This window comes from Temnothorax nylanderi, unplaced genomic scaffold (genome assembly GCF_030848795.1).
Source record: "Temnothorax nylanderi isolate EJ_2023f unplaced genomic scaffold, tnyl_v1.0 TNYL_tig0001_pilon, whole genome shotgun sequence".
Taxonomy (NCBI): domain Eukaryota; kingdom Metazoa; phylum Arthropoda; class Insecta; order Hymenoptera; family Formicidae; genus Temnothorax; species Temnothorax nylanderi.
Genome location: NW_027249063.1, coordinates 34,582 through 54,612, shown reverse-complemented (window position 1 = coordinate 54,612; position 20,031 = coordinate 34,582). Strand labels below are relative to the sequence as shown.

The 20,031-nt window shown below is 37.4% G+C and overlaps 1 protein-coding gene across 3 annotated transcripts in view; it reads right to left on the bottom strand.

Moving 5' to 3' along the window:
- The window catches only part of Glurib (Glutamate receptor IB), a 104,169-nt gene extending 84,480 nt beyond the window's left edge, over positions 1–19,689 (bottom strand). For all 3 annotated transcript variants that reach the window (XM_071697275.1, XM_071697193.1, XM_071697357.1), the window contains exon 1: positions 19,538–19,689. In XM_071697275.1, coding sequence (XP_071553376.1) covers positions 19,538–19,637 — 100 coding nt within the window. In that variant the 5' untranslated portion in view covers positions 19,638–19,689. The remainder of the gene's footprint in view (positions 1–19,537) is intronic.
- Between the last annotated feature and the right edge of the window lie 342 nt (positions 19,690–20,031).

Sequence of the window (20,031 nt, the reverse complement as noted above, 5' to 3'; positions counted from 1 at the left end):
CCGAAATAAGAGAAATGTTTCCCTCATATACCGTCTTATATTATGTCTTTCTCGTCCATAAAGTTTTATGTCTTCCAAATAAGGGAATTACGAATTGTAAAAGGATGTTAAACAAAGAAAAAATAGATAAAAGATAATGCGTACACAGCAACCGCGGAAACGAACCAACGTGAATGGGGAGAGATGAGGCAAGCGCGATCGATTGTGTAAGATAAAGGTACATGTAACTTTGAAAGATCTGGGAAAAGTCGCGTCAAAGTTTGTACGTCGCATTTCAATACTTTTTATCCGGCAAAGAAGCGAAAAATTCCGGACACGCTTCAGCCAGCGCTTTTTTGAACGTCCAAGTTTACCGTTGCCGCGGGAGAGGGGGCCAGGTTCATCTTGGAAACGCATTTCCGGTCGGGCCGACAGCCCTTCGACCTTTCTTGCTAAAACTTGGACGTTCTGTCCCTCGTTTCGGCAAGACCGAATTCCAGGCGAAAAGTTTTCGTCCGGCGTCGCGGTAAATGCGAAACTTCTTCGCTTGTTTCTCCGGACAAGGGATTCACATCGTTGGTCTTGACGTTCATATCCGTCGTACGTTACAATACATGATATAGAAACAGTTAGTTTTTAGCGGTTGCACTATAGCCGTTTGTGACCGTATATTTACAATCAGTCATATTACGCATAATGTGTGAACTTTAATGGTAAATTTTGAAATATATATTTCAAGTCACAAAATCTGTATAGGATTTATTTCGTTTATAAATTTAATAAATTTGGCATGATTTAATGTACGTAATTATAGATCTCTTCAATAATAATTACATGTTTGTTTCTTGATATTTTATAATGCATGTTATTGTGGACGAAATGGGATTTCAAAATGTCCCACGTTTAGGCAGGTCGTTGACTTAGGCAGAAAATTCATTTCAAGCAACTTTCTAGTTACAACGTTCTAGTTACAACATAGTACATTCAACAACTTCAACACACGATAAAATGCAAAAGTTAATGTAAATATTACATTCCATCTGAACTGCAATTTAATATCTGGTCGGAGGGAAGAAGTCGAACAAGAGTTTCGCGATTCTTTCTCTTTTCTTCTAAACCTAGAGTTACTTGTACACATCGTATAAAATACGATGGAAAAAACTGATGGAATTAATTTAGAACAGTGTTATTTAATTTTCTACGTGTTATTCAAATTGCCCTGATACATTCTTAATTTATGAATAATGTATTTATACACTCCATCATGATGATAAAGAAATTTTTCTATTGAAGAAATTCATGACGTGGATGCGCGAGAAGCGTAAATAAGCAATTGCGCGATAACTCGCATTAAATCCGGAACTGCTATGAACTTTTAATCACAGCAAATGACATTTCGCTTTCGAAATATTACGCGACCCGCGCCCTTTCGTTTCCCCGCGCTAAAACTTGAATGTCCCGACGTCGACGTCGCGGTAGAACCGAATTCCAGGGAAAACTTTGCGTCGGCGTCGCCGTAAATGCAGAACTTCCCCGTTCATTTCCATAAAGCCAGTGCCACGTCACTTAACCTCGGCGAGGAGGTATATATATATTTAGGTGCACACGTGGTACGTACATACGCGTTTATATATGTGTTGTATCGCATCCCGCCGTCTCCCGTGCCGCGTTTGTCTTCATTCGAGCCGGTAGGTACGACGGGAAAAAATGGTGCGGCAAATGGGCGGAAAAATGGTCGAGAAAATGGTCGTCTTCGCGATTACCGGTAAGAGGAATAAATCGTGCGAGCACGCGGGCGAACAGATCGGTCGTATTCCGTTAATTTTTTCGCCAACGCAAATAACGTGCATTCTCTCTCTCTCTCTCTCTCTCTCTCTCTCTCTCTCTCTCTCTCTTCTCTCTCTCTCTCTCTCTCTCTCTCTGTGAGAACGATAGTCTCTTGTCGTCTAGTCGCGTTCTCCTGTCCCGTCCAATGTCCACTTTACGTGCTTTTCCAGCACCAGCTGCGGCACAAACTTTAAATCTACTCGCCAATATCAAGCGTACTATTAATACTTTATACAATATATAATGTATGCCTTAAAATTAGCAATTCTAAATCAGCGATTCTAAAACTTGTAATATATCCTATCCTATATTGTACGTATATTATATATAATCCTATTATACATTATTATATATATCCATTCTATTATAATACTATTATATATTCTATTATTAATATATCCTATAATATAATATATCCTATTTCTATTGTATTTTATTTTATTAAATGCAGCGTTGCAATTGCCACGGATCGTGGACTGTGTGTTACAGATGACGCTTATAGATCACGAGTACTGGAAAATTTTCTTAACACATGACGCGCGATCTGATCCACGTTGCGTCGTTATAACGAGATAGAATTGACATATCGAGCTGTGATACCGTGACGGATGAGATCCGGCGTCGGTACAAAATAATTTTTCCCAATTTTTCATAAAGCAAAACGTTCGATCTCTCTCCCTCCCCCCCCCCTCTCTCTCTCTCTCTCTCTCTCTGGCCGGGATGATAAGGACTCCCGCATAAATCGCCCTGCAAGAGCGAGACCGCGTTATCGAGCCAGCGACAGTATGGCCGAGCACGAGCGCGACCCCTGATAAAGTTCTGTCATTTTTATCGGTGAGTCGCTCGCAGGGTTCGTTAAAAAAAACGAGTCGCCGGATCAAGCTCGTCAGGCTGGATTATCAGAACGCGCACTGGCTTTGCGACGAACACGCTGCGCGCGATTATCCGCGCGACGACAAAGCGCGGCACAAATCTCATTTTAGAAAGTCGCGCGCGCGCGACGAATGTCAACCGTTCTTCCACGGCGCGTTTTCGGTAAATTACGATGCCCGTGCCGATCGAGCCCTTTGTTTCGGACGCTTCGTTTACAGCGCGTGTCACTACTCTCTAACGAGGACGGAAATAAAATCGTCCCAATTCCCACGAGTCTAATTTCATTGTAGCGTGGACGCGCGAAACTGCATTTCCCGTTTATTTGCTTCGATAACGCGCCGTTTTCGAGCGCATCCAACGTTTTTGCGAACGATCCGACGAAAAGCTGTTTACGATCGTAAGCGCATATTAATTTAACGTTTACAATAACGAGGAAATAAATTATTTAAATAAAAGTTATGCAAAAATTCTTGTAGAGAAGAAAAAGAAAAAAAAAAGGAAAGAAGGTTTAGAGAGAAAGAGATGATTTTTTATGAACAAGAGCGATAACGTTCGATTTCGTAATTAGCAGTATCAGAACTTTCTTAAATGCAGAACTTTCTAATGTTTTTTTTTTTTAATTAAATATCTGCAACTAGAGACATATTTCTACAAAATATCATAGCTCCCTTTTGTGTTCTGCTTAGGCAAAACCGGACCATAGAAATAGCATCCGGTTTATAGTTTGAGTGACATACTATGAAACCTCCGCATCAATTAACCACACCCACCGTCGTTAGCATAGAGGACCGCTGTACCGCTCATAAATTAACGAAACAATTAGCCTTAACGCGCCGTCGTCGGAATCTTATGAAAATGCAGGACAAAACGCTTCCCTGGTATCACACGACTTCCGCGGTATTCGCGTTACGATGGTCCCCTGCAAATTCCGCCCCCGGAAACGCTCGAGGGTGACGGGGGGGGGGGGCGAAACTGGCCGGGATTACCGGGCCGCGAATGACGACGGAAGGCTAAGGAGGGAGTATAAGAGGGAGAATTGCGGGTGTGTGGGGTGAGGGTCGAACATTAGAATTCATGCGGAGACATTTGCGGTCCGGCTCCTAACGACCGGGTGTAAAAAGCCGGTCGAAGCCGCGAAGTGGAAGGCAAAGCAGGTTGGATGAAGACAGTTAGACGGAGAGGAAAGGACGAAACTAATGGCAGGGGGCACGGTTATGCGGAATGAATAAAAAATGATGTGTTTGAAGGGAAGGAAAACGTGAAGGAAATGAGGGTATGCGCGTGAAATCACGTGCCCGTTACACTAGCAACGAATCGCCCGCAATCTCGTTATGGGTAGAAAGAAAGAGCGATTCCATCAAACTTCTTGTTCCTTTGTAGAGTCTTTTACCGTCTAACAATACCCAAATTTCATAATTTATATAATCGTCATTTATTAAATTTATATTTTATCAATTTCGCCATTGATTCAAAGAGGTTCTTTAATTTTGTTAATATATATGTGTTATATATATACATACTTATAATTTTCTAAAAGTATAAACTAATAAGCATATATATTTATAAAAAAAAGTTCAATTAAAAAGAAATTAAATACTCGATCTAAGCAAAACTTGAGAGAAGAGATCAACATGGCCAATAACGAGCATGGTAAGGTTTCAATTTAAAATAAAACATAAAACTTAACAAAAATAAGAGAAAGTGGGTTTTGTCAATTTGGAGTGTTTCATAATTTTGTATTTTTTAATGTAAGAACCATTAACGGTTTGATTGAAAACTAATTTTATTGAATTCTTAATTTACGGATTACCAGTGGTTAATTTGTTAGTCATTTCAAACAAGATATTTTTGATCTTATAAATAAGATCTTATAAATAAGATCAAAAATATCTGGTTTGAAATGACCAACAAATTAACCACTGGTAATCCGTAAATTAAGAATTCAATAAAATTAGTTTTCAATCAAACCGTTAATGGTTCTTACATTAAAAAATACAAAATTATGAAACACTCCAAATTGACAAAACCCACTTCCTCTTATTTTTGTTAAGTAAATTTATGTTTTATTTTAAATTGAAACCTTACTATGTGCTTACTATTTATATGTGCTCTCCCAAACGTTGAATAACGATGTAATATCAGTTGGATTTTTTTTGTTAATTTTTTTTTAAATCATTTGTCAGATTAACTTTTCAATTTTATATTCTTTGACAATGTGCTCGAGCTTTTGCCGCAGGCTTTTATTTAATATACTCTCGTTTGCGCTTGTTCTGCTCTATTATTCTATTATATGATTTTAAGGAGGTATTCCAGTTTGAATGGTCGTAAAAAAGAAATTTTTCAGGAATTTTTTGTAGGCAAATAAAAAAAGCAAATAACGTTAAACTTTGCATGTTCTTTTGGTCTAATTTTAAGCATATATTTTTATTTTCCAAGTAACATAAATGCTCTTCTTTTTTATGTTATATCTTGATCAGTAAGAGTTCGCAAAAAAAAAACGCATATAACGGTGTAAATGATCCTAGCTGTTCTAGGTATCTGAAAAGAAAAAACCAAAAATTTTTTTATTCAGGAGAAGTGTGGTTATCGTCTGAACTAGAATAAACATTATACATTTATTAGTTTCTCTTTTAATAAAAATACTAACACAATTTTGAGGAAACCTATATTTTAAATAAAAAGGCCGCTAATTTGTCCAGAATGGAAATTGGTTTAATTCTAGCTCAGACAATAGCCACACTTCTCCTGAATAAGAAAATTTTTGGTTTTTACTTTTCAGATCCCTAGAACAGCTAGGATCATTTACACCGTTATATGCATTTATTTTGCGTTTCAGGTACCTAGAACAGCTACATAATTATTTTAACAGCTACATAATCACACCGTCCATATGCGTTTTCTTTGCGAGCTCTTAGTAACCAGGATATAACATAAAAAAAGAAGAGCGTTTTTGTTACTTAGAAAATTAAAATATATTCTTAAAATAAGGCTTAAAAAAGATGGAAAGTTTAACGTTAATCGTTTTTTTCATTTCCTTACAAAAATTCCCGAAAAATATATTTTTCACGACCTTTCAAACCAGAACTCCTTTAATCATCAGGATACATTGTAATTATTATCTTATTATTCTTTTCTCCTTTTTCATTATTTAATTATATATCTTCTACTCTATTTTCACATTATATTTTTATTGCTGTAGAAGACAAACTGTAAGTAAAGTCGAACGTACAATGTTTTTTATCTTATTTTTGTAAATAAATTTGTGTTTTAAACTAACATCTTATTATGCTCGTTATTAGCCCCGATCTCCTTTTAAATTTTAATTACTTTTGAACTTTACTTTAACATCTTCACGCTATGTTAATAACAAAATAAACAAAATTGCAAATAATATTGAATTGATAAAAAAACTTCTTAATTATTAGAAGCCTTTATGTTTGAATAAAACAACATAGTTAATAAAGTAAATATGGTAATAGCACATAATAACATAAAAAAGATAGCTGATTATACAGACTAAATAAATAATGTACCTAATGATTAATTAATACGGAAAATCAATGAAAATTGTGGGAGAGCGTGTAACCATATGTTGTGAGACACATTGAATATCTGCTCGACATCAACTTGGCTAATAGGGGATGTTTTAAAGATTTTATTTGTTAATTAATCAATAATATATTGCAATTGACACAGCAGTCGTGAAAGTATTATAAATTACAATAATAAAAAAAATGGTGTAGTATTAAAAGTATTAAAAATTATATGTAATAATGAAAAAAATGGTGACATAATATGAATAAAAGATTGCGTAGCTGAAGCGAAATAAAGTGAACAGATGAGTTGCAGTTTAAGCGCGCAGTTATATCACCAGAAAATTTTACGTGACGTGACACTACTATAAATATTTACCTTTTTTTAAATAAAAATGCGTCATATTTAAAAATGACTCGTTTATTATTTTATTTTAATAATTATCTAAAGTTATTTTTTCAACTAACTCGCAAAATACTGTCCGCTAAATATGTGGAAAATCGAGAAGGGCGAAACGCGCTGAGTTGTATAAATTTACCGACACGCTGAATTCAATCTGACAAGCGTAACATACAATAATATCATATGCAATCACATTAATTATCACGAGCACGCGAAATCGGAAGGCAAAATTAGATATCAAAATGGGATTGAACTATAACCGGGGATTATTATTTCCACATTGCGTTTTCCAAAATTACATCCATTAATCAAGCGAGACGAGACGAGATTCTGGCGAGCGAGCAATTTTTCAGCGACGACTCTGCCACGCTGTAACCAAGATGTGTTTATTTGTAAATTGAAATTTAAAATGCCGGACTAAAACGGTGACGAAATATCCGTCAAAGTTCGGCAGAGAGATGAACGTGCACACGTATAGCCGCGATATTATTCACAACGAGGGCAAGTGTAGAAAACGAGGACAGCTGGAATATAATATGGGCGGTATCCAAGAAAGAGATGCAAATGTACCCATACCTATTTATCCGCGGAACGAACTCTGGACAGAAGTTATACGAGGGGACGAGCGACGGATAGAAGTTATACGAGCTTGCGCCGAGTTAAGGACGGGCTTGAACTTTCCCTAGTCGGAATGCGTCTCGGCTTGGTCGCGAGAACCCTCGAGCTCGTTAGGTATATCCGCACTCGTAAGTACCTACGATTGCATAGAATCCAAATAAGGATAGAGACTGAGAATACAATTGCAAAATCCCTGCTATTGTAGGATGTATTCTGCCTTTTCACGATATCTCCACGTCTTCCTTTGACGCCGATGGCACTCCATGGCTAATCCACCATATTGTCGAATTGTTATTCCCGCGTGGACTGTCATTTTTGCGAGAGAATACGATGGAGTAGCAAATAATAAAATATCTCGCGAGAGTATTTTCGCGCATGTTTGTAGTTTAATAAATATTAAAATTACATACAAAATGTTAGAATTTTGGATAGACCCGATATTATTAGGGTTATTATTCTAGTAGTCATACAATTTTATATAATATATTTGCGAGCGAGTTTATAGTCTAATAAATATTAAAATATAAAATATTCAATAGTCTAATGAATATTGAAATATCCTAAATGTTAGAATTTTGAATAATCCTAGTATTATTATATAGCTATATAGTTTTAGTAATTATACGGTTTCTATATAATATATTTGCGTACAAGTTTATAGTCTAACAAATATTAAAATATCCAAAATGTTAGAATTTTGTATAGCCCTATAGTATTATTAGAGCAATTATTCTAATAGGCATATAATTGTTATGTAATATACATACTCTTCATAGTCTTTTTCAATAATGTTGACTTCGCTGCATGCTCTAATAAACTATCCTGAAGTACGTCGAAGAGTTCTGACAAAAGAGCAGTAAGTGAAATTCGAGTCTCCCCGTCAGGGAAGCCGCGCTTTGTGCGAAACGCCTTCTAATTCTGGCGACAAGAGTTCCTACCGATCCCCCTTCCTGTTGCCGTAGCTATCCCGCCGTAATTAATGTACCACGGTACTCCTTCCATCGAAGAGAGGATCAATTTTAAGTTCAACAAACGAGCTTGTAACGTCGCAGACAGTGAAGCCGACCCTCGCCACTATCGTTAACTTTCGCATCGCGTTATAATCATAAATTGGCCAGTGAGATGGCAATATGCTGGATTATCGGTGATTAGCTGTGGAGCGTGCTACTTTTCCTCGGTCCTCGATAGACCCTGAATCATCGGAAATCGCTTTGGTAACGGTAACTTTCACGATTCTGAAGCTAATAATACTTCAAAGAATATATATTTTTTCACACACAAGAATTTTACGGAACTTTTTGTTTAACTTATACATTTAAATAAAATAGAAATGCAATTGTATCAATATGTATGTCTATATAATATATTTTTAAAATATTTCTAATATTTATTGTACGCATTAACATTGTGTATATGTGTCGTTTATAATTACAATATATATATTTCCTCTTTCCTAAATTTCGTTTCATGTTTCATCATTTTGCAGAATATTCGAGCGATTTACGTCTGTTTATCCGAGAAAATTCCGAGATATGATATTACAACACGGTTATATTCTCGAGAAGGAAACAGTACTATACTGCGTCAACCAAAGTTATTATGTCTGCTTTCCTCGTTGCTCCGAAACGTTTCTCGTTGAAGTCGGCAGGCGAGCAAAGTACGGAGTATAATTCACTCCGTTTGATTTATTTTGTCCGATTTATCTTGTTTGCATGGCTTTTTTCTCTTGACTGGGCTGCTCGGCGCATAGCAATATCGCGAAAAAGATCGTTTCACGGGAATATCGGCGAACGTCAAACAACCTTTTCGGGTCTTAGAGAGTACGTTTTTCTGTACATTAATATCATAAATTATGGACGCTTACATCCCTTTCCGTTTCATCTTTTGACGAGTGTTTCGCGAAGATGCTAGGTCAGTGCACAGTTTTTAGAATAAAAACTGTCTTATGTTATAGTCGCCCTGTGCGATCAAATTCAATATATTATCGAGCATGGAAAATATATGTGCACCTGACACATGCATGTGTGCCTACTCTTGAATGAAATCACCTCCTATCACGCACTTTTCCGACAACTGACAAGCATTTTCATATACTATTCAACACGAAGTTCTTGGTAAAGATACTCTCGAAGGGAAGAGTTTTCGGTGGAGAACGCTTCAGACAAGGAGAGAGAAAGAGAGAGAACTTTTTTCGCCGAAATTGAAAAGCTCATCGCTTAGCGGAATAAATGTCGATAAAAATCATTTCTCTTCATAGACCAGCGATCGACCTTTTTACGTCAACGCGTTCGATTCCTGAACTTCGCTTTAATCAGAACCGCGTGAGCTTTGCTCCTCAAAGACGTGCGACCACTTTTCGATCTGCCGATTATTAATACCGATGAAAATTGATCACCTGCTGGAGGCACTTTTCAATCATCAATATTAATTAGTCTGTAAAAAACTGCGCACAAATTAAGAAAGTTCGAGCGAGAAAGGAAGACGGAAAGGGAAGAACGAAGGAAGAAAGAGGAATGTGCCCTAGACGCCAAAGATTGTAGATACAGAATGCTGTTTCGTTTCTCCTCCAAATGTCACTTTAACTGCCTGCAAGTCTGTATTTTGAACTCATCTTGATTGAACTTCGAATCCTTCTGACTATTTGCTCCTATTTGTTCGCGCGCGTGAAAAAGCCCGAACGAGTTGTCAGGACTAATCAATGATTTCGTGTTCCTTTACGGAACGATCGGCAAACAATTATTCACCAGAGATGAAGATACGTTATCGAAGTTAGTAGAATTCTTGCCGATCATTACGCACGACCGTCTTCCTAATTTTATATATATAACATCTCAATTTTATCATCTTCAATCTTAAGTATTCACAGCACGTTCTAGAACTACCAGAGATTTGATAATTTAACAATGCCATAGAACTTTTATATATATATATATATATATTCTAATCTATCATTAATTCATAAAGTTCACGGCGACGAGAAATGCCGTAACGCGCTTTTCAATTACTTTGGAGAACTTAATTATTCGTTTCGCCACGCCGATTACCTTCATTTAATCATCGACGTTTACAGCGCGGCGCGGCCTCGGCTGAGGGATTATCCTCCAGCCTCCGATAAGATACTACCCGGCCGATTTTTCTTCGCTTCTGCACCCAATCTGCAGTTCTTATCGATTTCTTATTACTTAGGGAACGGTTCTCTCGTTTTCTGCCGGTCGTTTCTTGCCTCGCGTGACTTTCGATGGTGTCGGAACCCCGGGAGTGTCATTACTCGTTCCCACCGCCCGCCCGCGCCGCGCCGCCTTCTTTTTCCCTTCGTAATCTTTGCCAAAGGTATTAAGATGGTATTTGCTGTTATCAAGCGCGGTATAATCGAATTTTTAATCTTATCATTAATATTACTACTAATATTACTTTTGCTGCATTATTATGTCGTTCTACTTTGATGCGTTACGTTGTATTGCTCTTATGTGTCCGCTTTGTCAATAAATTTGCATGATTCTGATATCATGTATGCTAAGCAAGCGTGTTACAATTAATTGGCATTATATTAATACCGTATATATAATATTCTTACGTAAAGAAAATGTGCTTAAAATTCGCTAACATAAGTCGAGAGTCAATTGAATTTGTTGTGTAATATCAGCCGCGAAGCCTTTGTCAGCGTTCCACATATTGCAGAATTAACAATAGTTTATTCTACCGTTGCGACTATCTGTGGAAATTAATTATTTTACGAGCTATACAGAGAGTTGAATCATCAATTAATTAAGCATCGCTACTGAATTAAATTCATTTTCAAACGTGTAATTAATCGCACGCATTATACCGTAAATTGGCAAGTGTTGAGTTATCAATTATCAATCAACACGTCAAGTATTATTGCGTTTTGGGACAAGAAACAAGCGGGCGCACAACGAAGCGTTTCGAATATTTCGGGGAGCGCATAGAAGAGTTGATTCAACACGCGGCCAACAGGTTTGTGAAACGAGAGCGATCTCGCGACGCGACACGGAACAACAGAAAGAACAAGCGTTCGGAAATAATTCCTCGAAGGCAGCTGCGAAGGAGCGAGATTCTGCGGTGAGAACACGACGTCAGTCGCGAGATGGTTTGCCGCGAAAGTTTTAAATGGCCGGGGGACACAGCAAAGACTCGCCGCGTCTCCCAATCTAATTCGAAAGTTTTAAATCGAAAGCGTAATGACCTGGCGTTCGAGTCCTTCGCTGTTACTCGACATCGGGACGCGAACCACATCGTCCATGAGGGATTTCTATAGAAATCCGTACTCCGAACGAAATCAAGTCAGCAAACAACGGCGAAACAAAGCCCGTAATATTCACTTTCCACGAGCTAGGTAATTTACTAATTGAAATCCGATTGTTGTAATAATTTCCAACTCCCGATGATAGCGCGCACACAATTACGCGTGCTAGTATGTACATAAAAAACATTTATCTTATAACTTGACGATAAGTCACTAATTTTATAAATTTGACATTTACGAAACGTAAGTAGATATTTATATGTATATAATGTATGCAACAAAGATATTCGTACATTTATGTTATTAGAATTTGTGCTGACAAATATAATACATAACAAATAAAACTATAAGACACATAATTGTTTTTCTCTTAATCCACACAATACATGTTTGGTGTACCTATAAAATACATATACTGTTGCACTCAAAATCTGTTGACTAAATATTCAAGCAAGTATTTGATAGTTATTACTTTTGTTACATATAGAGTTCTTTGAAATTTTGTGTAATTTGCGCTGAAATATCCTCCACGTGGAATACTCTACAGTCTCGTAAATATATATTCGAACATTAAGGACTTAATTTACCTTGATGAGCTTCGATAACTGGGGTGCAAGAAATTAGATAAGATAAATCTCTAAGTGCCGGGTGACAGATGTGATATACGAGTGCAAAACTATGCCCGAGTCAATTTCAGCTAAAATTGGACCCGCGTCGGGCGGGTTCTCAAACTACAGAATAATATACGTTTGCATATTGCGTGTCTGCGCGGATAACTTTGAATGGGCCCTTAACCTGGACAGTCAAGCCACACCACGTCCTTTTCCGTGAGAAATGACAATCGGAAATGACGCGTTCTCAGCTACCCAGAAGCTTGTCTGCTCCCTCAGTGGGAACAAATAGCGTTTCCCCGCGAGTTTACGGAGTTTTCGTGATATCATCGTCACCAAGTAATAGTGTGGCTTAAACATTTTCCGTATATCTCGAAAACTAACGGCGCTAATTCCAGTTCGGTGTAATTTACGTGGCTACTTTGCTCCGATCCTCTAGATTGTCGCAGCCTTGATAATAAGATACCAAATATATTATTAATGCAAATGTTTTATAAACTTATAAATAAAAATTCTCTTCTTTGATTATTATTTATTATTCGATTGATTATAATTTTTACTATTAATGACAGCTTTATTGTGTTGATCACACAATGCGAGACGAATATATGTTATACAGAACATATACTCATAAGCACCATGTGTGAAACTGTCAATAAATGACAAGTGTTAAATCTAAAAAAAACATGAGTTCTCATTTTTTAATACTTTTATTATTGGGCGACGAAATCGATATATTTTTCATTCCGCGTAGCGTGATATTTTTTCACACAGAGCCCTTTTCACGCGTCTTCTATTCCTGCAGTATCCTCGGGTAACTCGGCAGTTTAGACCGCTTTTATGGCGAACGGTTTCCCGGCGATACTGTGTGAAAAATATTCTTCTGCATGAACAGGGGACTCCTCCGAGAGACATTACCATTACCACTCATCTGGTTACTTGAGAACCGGAGAATCTCCTCATCTGTCGTTGTCGTCAGACTAAGTTGCGGGGAATGAAACATTTCTGCGCCAGGTATATGTGTGTAATATATTCATTAAATAAGTAAAACGATAGAGATCTGTGAAAGTAGAACGCGGAATAAAACATGAAAAAAGATGAGGATTTTCGCGAGATTTGAAAATAAACTTAAACGTATAACGCGCCCAAAAGATTTTATTATTCGGTTATGCATATGATATTTACACATATATTAAATTAAAAATATCCCTTTCTCATGGATATTTAAATTCAATTTATGTATTATTGAATAAAATTTTCTGTAATAAATTCCATCGCGCTTAAATTTGTTTATCGATAAGTACTTGTATTCATCAATGATTAAAACGCATAAATATTTTTCCATTTATTTTATAGAAATAATCACTCATTGTTAAAACTTTTTAATATTTTATCATAAAATGGTATGAACATAAATTTAGCAATGCTTGCGGAATGTCGACTCATTGTCAGAGAGATTGTGCGTGCGTGCTATTTTGTGTGTGTATATAATGCAATTAAGTTAATGATGTTTGATTCAAGTTGTTAATTATGGAGTCCATACAGCAAGGTTTAAAGATTACGCACATAAAGTTTACCGTAACTACGGGAGTGCCGTGGAAAGAAAGTTTTCCGCCGTCTTGGAACTTTCGCGGCATCCTGTTTGCATTTTATAATAAAGATACACTCCTCGCCGACAAGACGGCTTCTCATCGACTTCATCGTATTTGCCAAAGTAATGCATACTTTCGAATAGACCGCGCGGGAATTGAACACAGCATCGCACCTGATATCCCGTAAAACTCAACGGAAACGACGTCATGCGGCAAGAAGAAATGTTTTCTTCTTGAGCGACGCAATCGACGACATCGTTTAGGAATTCTTGAAATTGAGAATCTCGCGTCGAACGATTTTAAGATTCCATCCAAGTTTACCTCAGATTTTTTAAACAGAATATTCTCGCTCTTTAATCGGCTTTACATAACATTACGGATCTCATTTTTTAGAACGCTTGGTAAATTTTTTATTTGCCTTGGACGAATGGAGAACATTATGATGATGAAAGCACGATTTAATTTTTTTTTCTACAATGAAATACAGACATGTAAGAATATTTCCATAAAGGAATTGTATTCTGTTTTAGTTTAATAGTAACTACTGATTTTTCAAGATTTTTAATATAAGTAAAAATTATGAGGTTAGATTTGTTCTAATTATTTATGATATAATTAACAATCTATATCTTAACAAAAATATTACTTCAAAAATAAAAAAGTTTTTGTAACACAATAATTTTATATATTAATGTGCTAATTGCATTTATAAAAATGTTAAAAAAGCGGGGACTCTTATTACTACAATGGCTTTAATAATGTAGCAGTAAAAGTTTAAAAATTAATTGGATTAATAAAAGTCTTCTAAATCGTGCATTGTGCGTATGATTATACCAGATTATTTATCAATAATAAAAGATTCTTTTTAACTGCAGTTTTATGATAATAAAAGAACACTTGCGGAGTAATGTAAAGTTGATTAAATGTAGTTTCATTTCTCACATGTAACAGATAGCGTAAATATTCATTGTAGCAATTATTTAAATTAAATTTTAATTAGAATAATAATACATGACTTGTGTTTGCGTTAGTGAACGTGTAAACGTTGTTTACTATCGATGGAGTGCCTAAAAAGTACCCCTTTCCATAAAAAAAAAATATCTATTGTTTGCGTGAAAAGCGGATACTCAAAGTTAATCATCAAAGTACGTACCTTTACTTATTCTACAATTTTGATAATGGTTTTCGAGAAAAACGTGGTGAACATTTTATCAGACTCTCACCTTGTATATTATTAAGAAAATCGTAACATATACTTTTTTTAATTTTGCACCTTTTTAGTGTATTAAGACTTATAAAATATGTTTAAGATAACAATGGGGCGTAAATGTAATTAGATCAAGAATGCAATTCAATGAATGATTGTTTTACGGATTCATAGGATTTAATCAGACATATCTAATTTACCTCAAACATAATTATGAGCTTAGCTAACATAGGTTTGTATGTTTAGTGTAATGATTACAAATTCAATGTAATGAGAGTTCGATATGTTATACATCGATTCATCGAGATCACTATCTCGCAATACATATATAGCTGATTATTATTCCACATCTACATTTTACGCGGTATTGAATAGCAAATACTGAAATAGACGTATGTTACACATGTAGGTACAAATCTCGTAATAACAACAGTCCAGATTTCGTAACACAAAATTGTATTCTGAAGGATAATGTCCTACGTACCCCAAACTTGATTATTAACAGTTGGAATACTAATTTTAGAACATGAACAAATGTTATAAGATAAAATCTAATTCAACGTAGACGAATACTTCATAATTACTCTATCAACGCCTAAATCAACATGACGTAAATCAACGCGGCACTGGTATGTAGCTCATAAATGTAAACTGTAAATTTGTAATCGTCGTCGACTTTCGCCCACCTCGTCGACGACGGGACGGTGTTTGCCCCGGAATAAACCACGCGGGAATAGAACCCTGGGATTCATCTCGCGTCTGGTTCAGGATGCGAGAAGAAGGGCGCGAAAGCACGGAATAGGAGGCAAAGGCGAGCGAGGTGTGCGCGGAAGGGTATATAGGGAAAAAAGGCGGGAAATACCCTCGGGAGCCCTCGGCAGATTTATGCCGGCCCTGGCTGGCTGGTTGGCTCGCTGGCGCCCCGTATACGTTCATCCCTCTCTAGCCGTGGCGAGAGAATGAGGACGCGGGTGGCGGGAAGGTTATTCCCTCTCCTCTCTCTCTCTCCATCTTCCCGCCCCCGCAGGCCAAAGGATCTTGCAGGATATTATACGATATGCACCGAAAGTTGATAGATGGCTATTACGTTCCGCTAAGACGAGCGTACCACGCCACCGCGAAAATTCTCTCCCTCAGGATTCTCGGTTCTACCATGTGATTTCTCAACGGAAAAAACTTCTCCCGCCCGCGTTTCGTCGCCGCCGTCCTCATGCCCGCAATAATTTTCGGTTCCCTCGATAGCGAGAGACCCTTCCCGAAAACCCGTTAGAAACCGACTTCCGCGCGCTAACGTCGGAGGGAACGTTATTGAAAAATATTAAGGAGCAGATTTATTTAGCGATATTCTTCCTTCCATATTTTAGATTTGACCCCGCGCGCATTCGTCCCAGTTGTTTGATATATTCGTACCCGTTCCCGTTACGTACAATAAGAAATCATTAATGTCCCCGTGTCACAGTGTTTGTATTGACGGTTAAAAAGCGATTTTATATGGAACAGGAATATTCCGTCTTTCTGACTGGTGCCTGCTTTTATTCGACGCCTTTCCATTTTATCGGACTTCATACGTAATGCTCGACGAATATGAATGAAGTGTATTGAAATGAAAATACATGTGCCTGGCGCGTGGTAAAGGGAGAGACGGTCCAGTTCCATAATGATTTTCGCTGTCTGTTATTTCCTAGGCAAAGCTATACCCTCCGTCTGTATCTGTTTAAAATTGAATAAATGTTATGAAAAAGGCAAAAATGGGAGGTCTCTTTTACGATGATACTGCATGATAAATTGTTTCTCTTTTTCTCATCGCGAGAGAGAGAGAGCTCTTTTCATCTTCTTCTATTCTACAATGACATTTGCTATTCAGTAACCACACGTAATGGATAATTAATAACCCACCGATTCATCTAGTGAAATACCGAATGTATGAAATGTAAAATCTCTTTGGTTGCCCGCGCATGGATCCTATCGGAGAAATTTCCGATATATTAATCCTAAATTTCTGTAATCTAATTATTATATCATTATTTTATAGATGTTATTACGTAATTAATGTATTCAAATTTTTGGGATTTTACTGTTTACGTATAATTAACGTATTTATTAACGTATTAAATTTTCGTGATTTTACTATTTTCGAACGACCACGGAGATATGACTCTCTATTAATACCGACAACGTTATTAGACCCCGAGAAAAATGGTGAGACTAAACTCTTTCTTCGTTAGTTTGCCAACAGCTTATATCGCTTTAGTGGACCAAAACATTAAGCGAAGCGCAACGCGGCAATAGATTTGCCGGGCAGAAAGCTGTGGGATTATAACAGGGTCTTCATCCGAGTGAACCGACCAACGTTAATACAATTAACGGAGCTTTGCTAAGCCGTTAACACGGCCTCCCTGTCCCTTGGACTTGGCCCAAATACTCGCATTGCCGCGACGAATCCACGATCAACCAGCTTCTCGGCGAGAATTCTGCTCACGAATTCTTGGGTTAATAGAATCGCAACGCTTCACCAACATTTTACATCATAAGCTATCGTAAACATACCCGAAGAATTTGTACAAATTAATTCTGCTCGAATTATTATTGTAAATGCAAAACTATAATAAATCTCATTTACTGCAATCTTCGCTTACAAAAACCGAATAATTCACGATACGCAATTAAAGATACTATTCTAATCTACTTCTAAATCTAGATTTAGAACGAATAATTAGTCAACATAGAGCAATTATTATTAAATTATAGTTTATACAATAGTTTATCTATCTGTTCATAATCAGAGAATAAATACATGCTGGTCTTGGATGAAATTTGAACGCGTCATCTCACGATTGTGAAATCTCTTTGTAGTACGGCGCAATAACTGCGATTTCGTCAATGATAGGAGATACCGATATCTTTGGCACCCGAGTGCCCTTTGTCCTTCTATCCGTTTACGGTTTAGAACGATTCCGGTCGACTTCAAAGCCAGAGACCGATGTAGCTCGATTGGACTGACGTTCCTTGGTCGAAAGCCGTCAAACGGTTTCGCGGGTAAGCCGGTCGATCAGCTCTTTCAAATTTCGAATGTATGCGACAGGTGACAAAGCGAGAAACTACTATGGCTGCGTTCGAAAACTTTACTCGGCTGCACACCGCGTCGTTCTATCTTTGTTATTCACTAAAAGTTGAACAAGGACAGAACGACGTTGGTGTGCACCCGAGTGAAGTTTTCGAACGCAGCCTATGAATTCCGGAGAGAAAAAATTGTTGATAATGCGGAGACAAACATCAATTTGTAGCAAAAACAAAATACGATACAAAATCAATGAAAGAGGTATCAAGAAAATAAAATGTGTTCACTTTTATCAAAATTATGTATAAATTATTATATTTCATTTGTATTACACTGTAATGATTATTTCTCGGTTGATGTAAACAATTAGGTGATAATAGTATGTTGAGCGAAAAAAAAAAGATAAAATTAAATATCCCGCAACGTTGCTGTCAAGAAAAATGTACGTTATATCTTCATTACAAGTGTGATAACTGTTATCGTGAAAATTCCACGCCTGCCGTTCCGGTGTAAATCAGGATAAGTGACATGTAATGGCTCTTTGGATAATTCCGGAACTTCTCACACAATTGAGTGCTGGATGGCACCATTGAAACCAAAGCGAATGTCGAATCACGTAGTAACATAACAATGAGACAATTCCGCTAACTTAATCGCATGATTGAATGGAGTTTAATCACGAAATTGCGATTCGATAATCGACAAATCCGGGCTAAATCACAGATCCCGCAAAATTTCTATCGAAATTATCGAAAGAGATCTCACGGGTAATCGGTTTATCTTGGAAACTTTGGCGCATCTTTTAGGAGAGATCGCGAAAAAGAAGTCGTATATTTTCGATTGACGTAAATCACTCCCGCAATCACGAAACTATATCGGTGTTAATCGATCGACCTTTGTCTGCTTCTATACGCTTTCTTAGAAGCCAAGGATGTGCCGGTGCAAGAAAACGGTGTTCCCTTCTATCGTCCGCGCGTGCCTCATAGCGCGATAGGAAATGGAAGCGTTTCGCCTTCTAGGCAGCGAGATTAGTATCTGCGACGCTATAGAAACGAAACGTTACTTATTTCATATCCGACACGGGCCGCTGCGGTGCATTCAATGGCGCGGAGATGTCGCGCTTCCGGTACGTACGCGCCTCAGCATTGTTGATAAGTCACCGTGCCTGACACCGGTACAGATATCGCGAACAAAACGCGAAATCGATTTCCACCCTCGGGAGACAGAAACGAAATTCCGCGCGCTATGTTCCTACGGACGTTTCAGACACTTTAAATGTAGTCATGAAAAATTGTCGGTACAATCCGGAGGAATATTCGCGATGGAATTCGGGTTCACTCGATTTCGAGTCGACTAGCGGGGCGTACGAGGCAACGCGCGATCGACATTTGAAGATGTCTATAAAATATTTAACGGCCTCTGTGAACGTCTACGATTCAGTTTTTCTTTTTCCGTCGAGTATGCCGTCGACGTGTGGGTATTTACAATTCTCGAAGAAGAATGCTGCACGCAGTATGTGATACGTGAGATAAATAACAATTTCATACAGAAGAAGTATATGTCTGTACTCACTGAGGCGGGACAGCTTGTAGGCATCCGCGGTATTAATTACATCCACGAAGGCTAGCAGTTCAAACTTGCGAGTCGTAATGTTCTGGTTGTGGTTCATCATCGCGAACTTGAAGGCGGATTGTACCTCGTCGGTGCCTTGCTCAAATATGGCACCTGTAAATAGAAGATAACGAAATTAATTAAATACCATGCACATGTATGTATATGCAAGAATAAATAAAGAAAATTTAATATTATCAAAGGTTACTTTATTTGTTAAAGAATAGTATCCTAAGTGGGTAAGATAAATTAGGAAAAATTTATTGCCAAAAGTATAAATATTCGCATTAAATATGAGTTATTAGTTACGTATAGATTTTAGGAAACGGAATTCGCGAGTTTAATAAATGTCGCGAGGAAACGCGATTATCCCACCCGTCGTGAAATCGGATGTGATAATCCGACGCGACACCCTGTATCGGATGTCTGATGTGTGGCGCTCCGTTTACTACTGG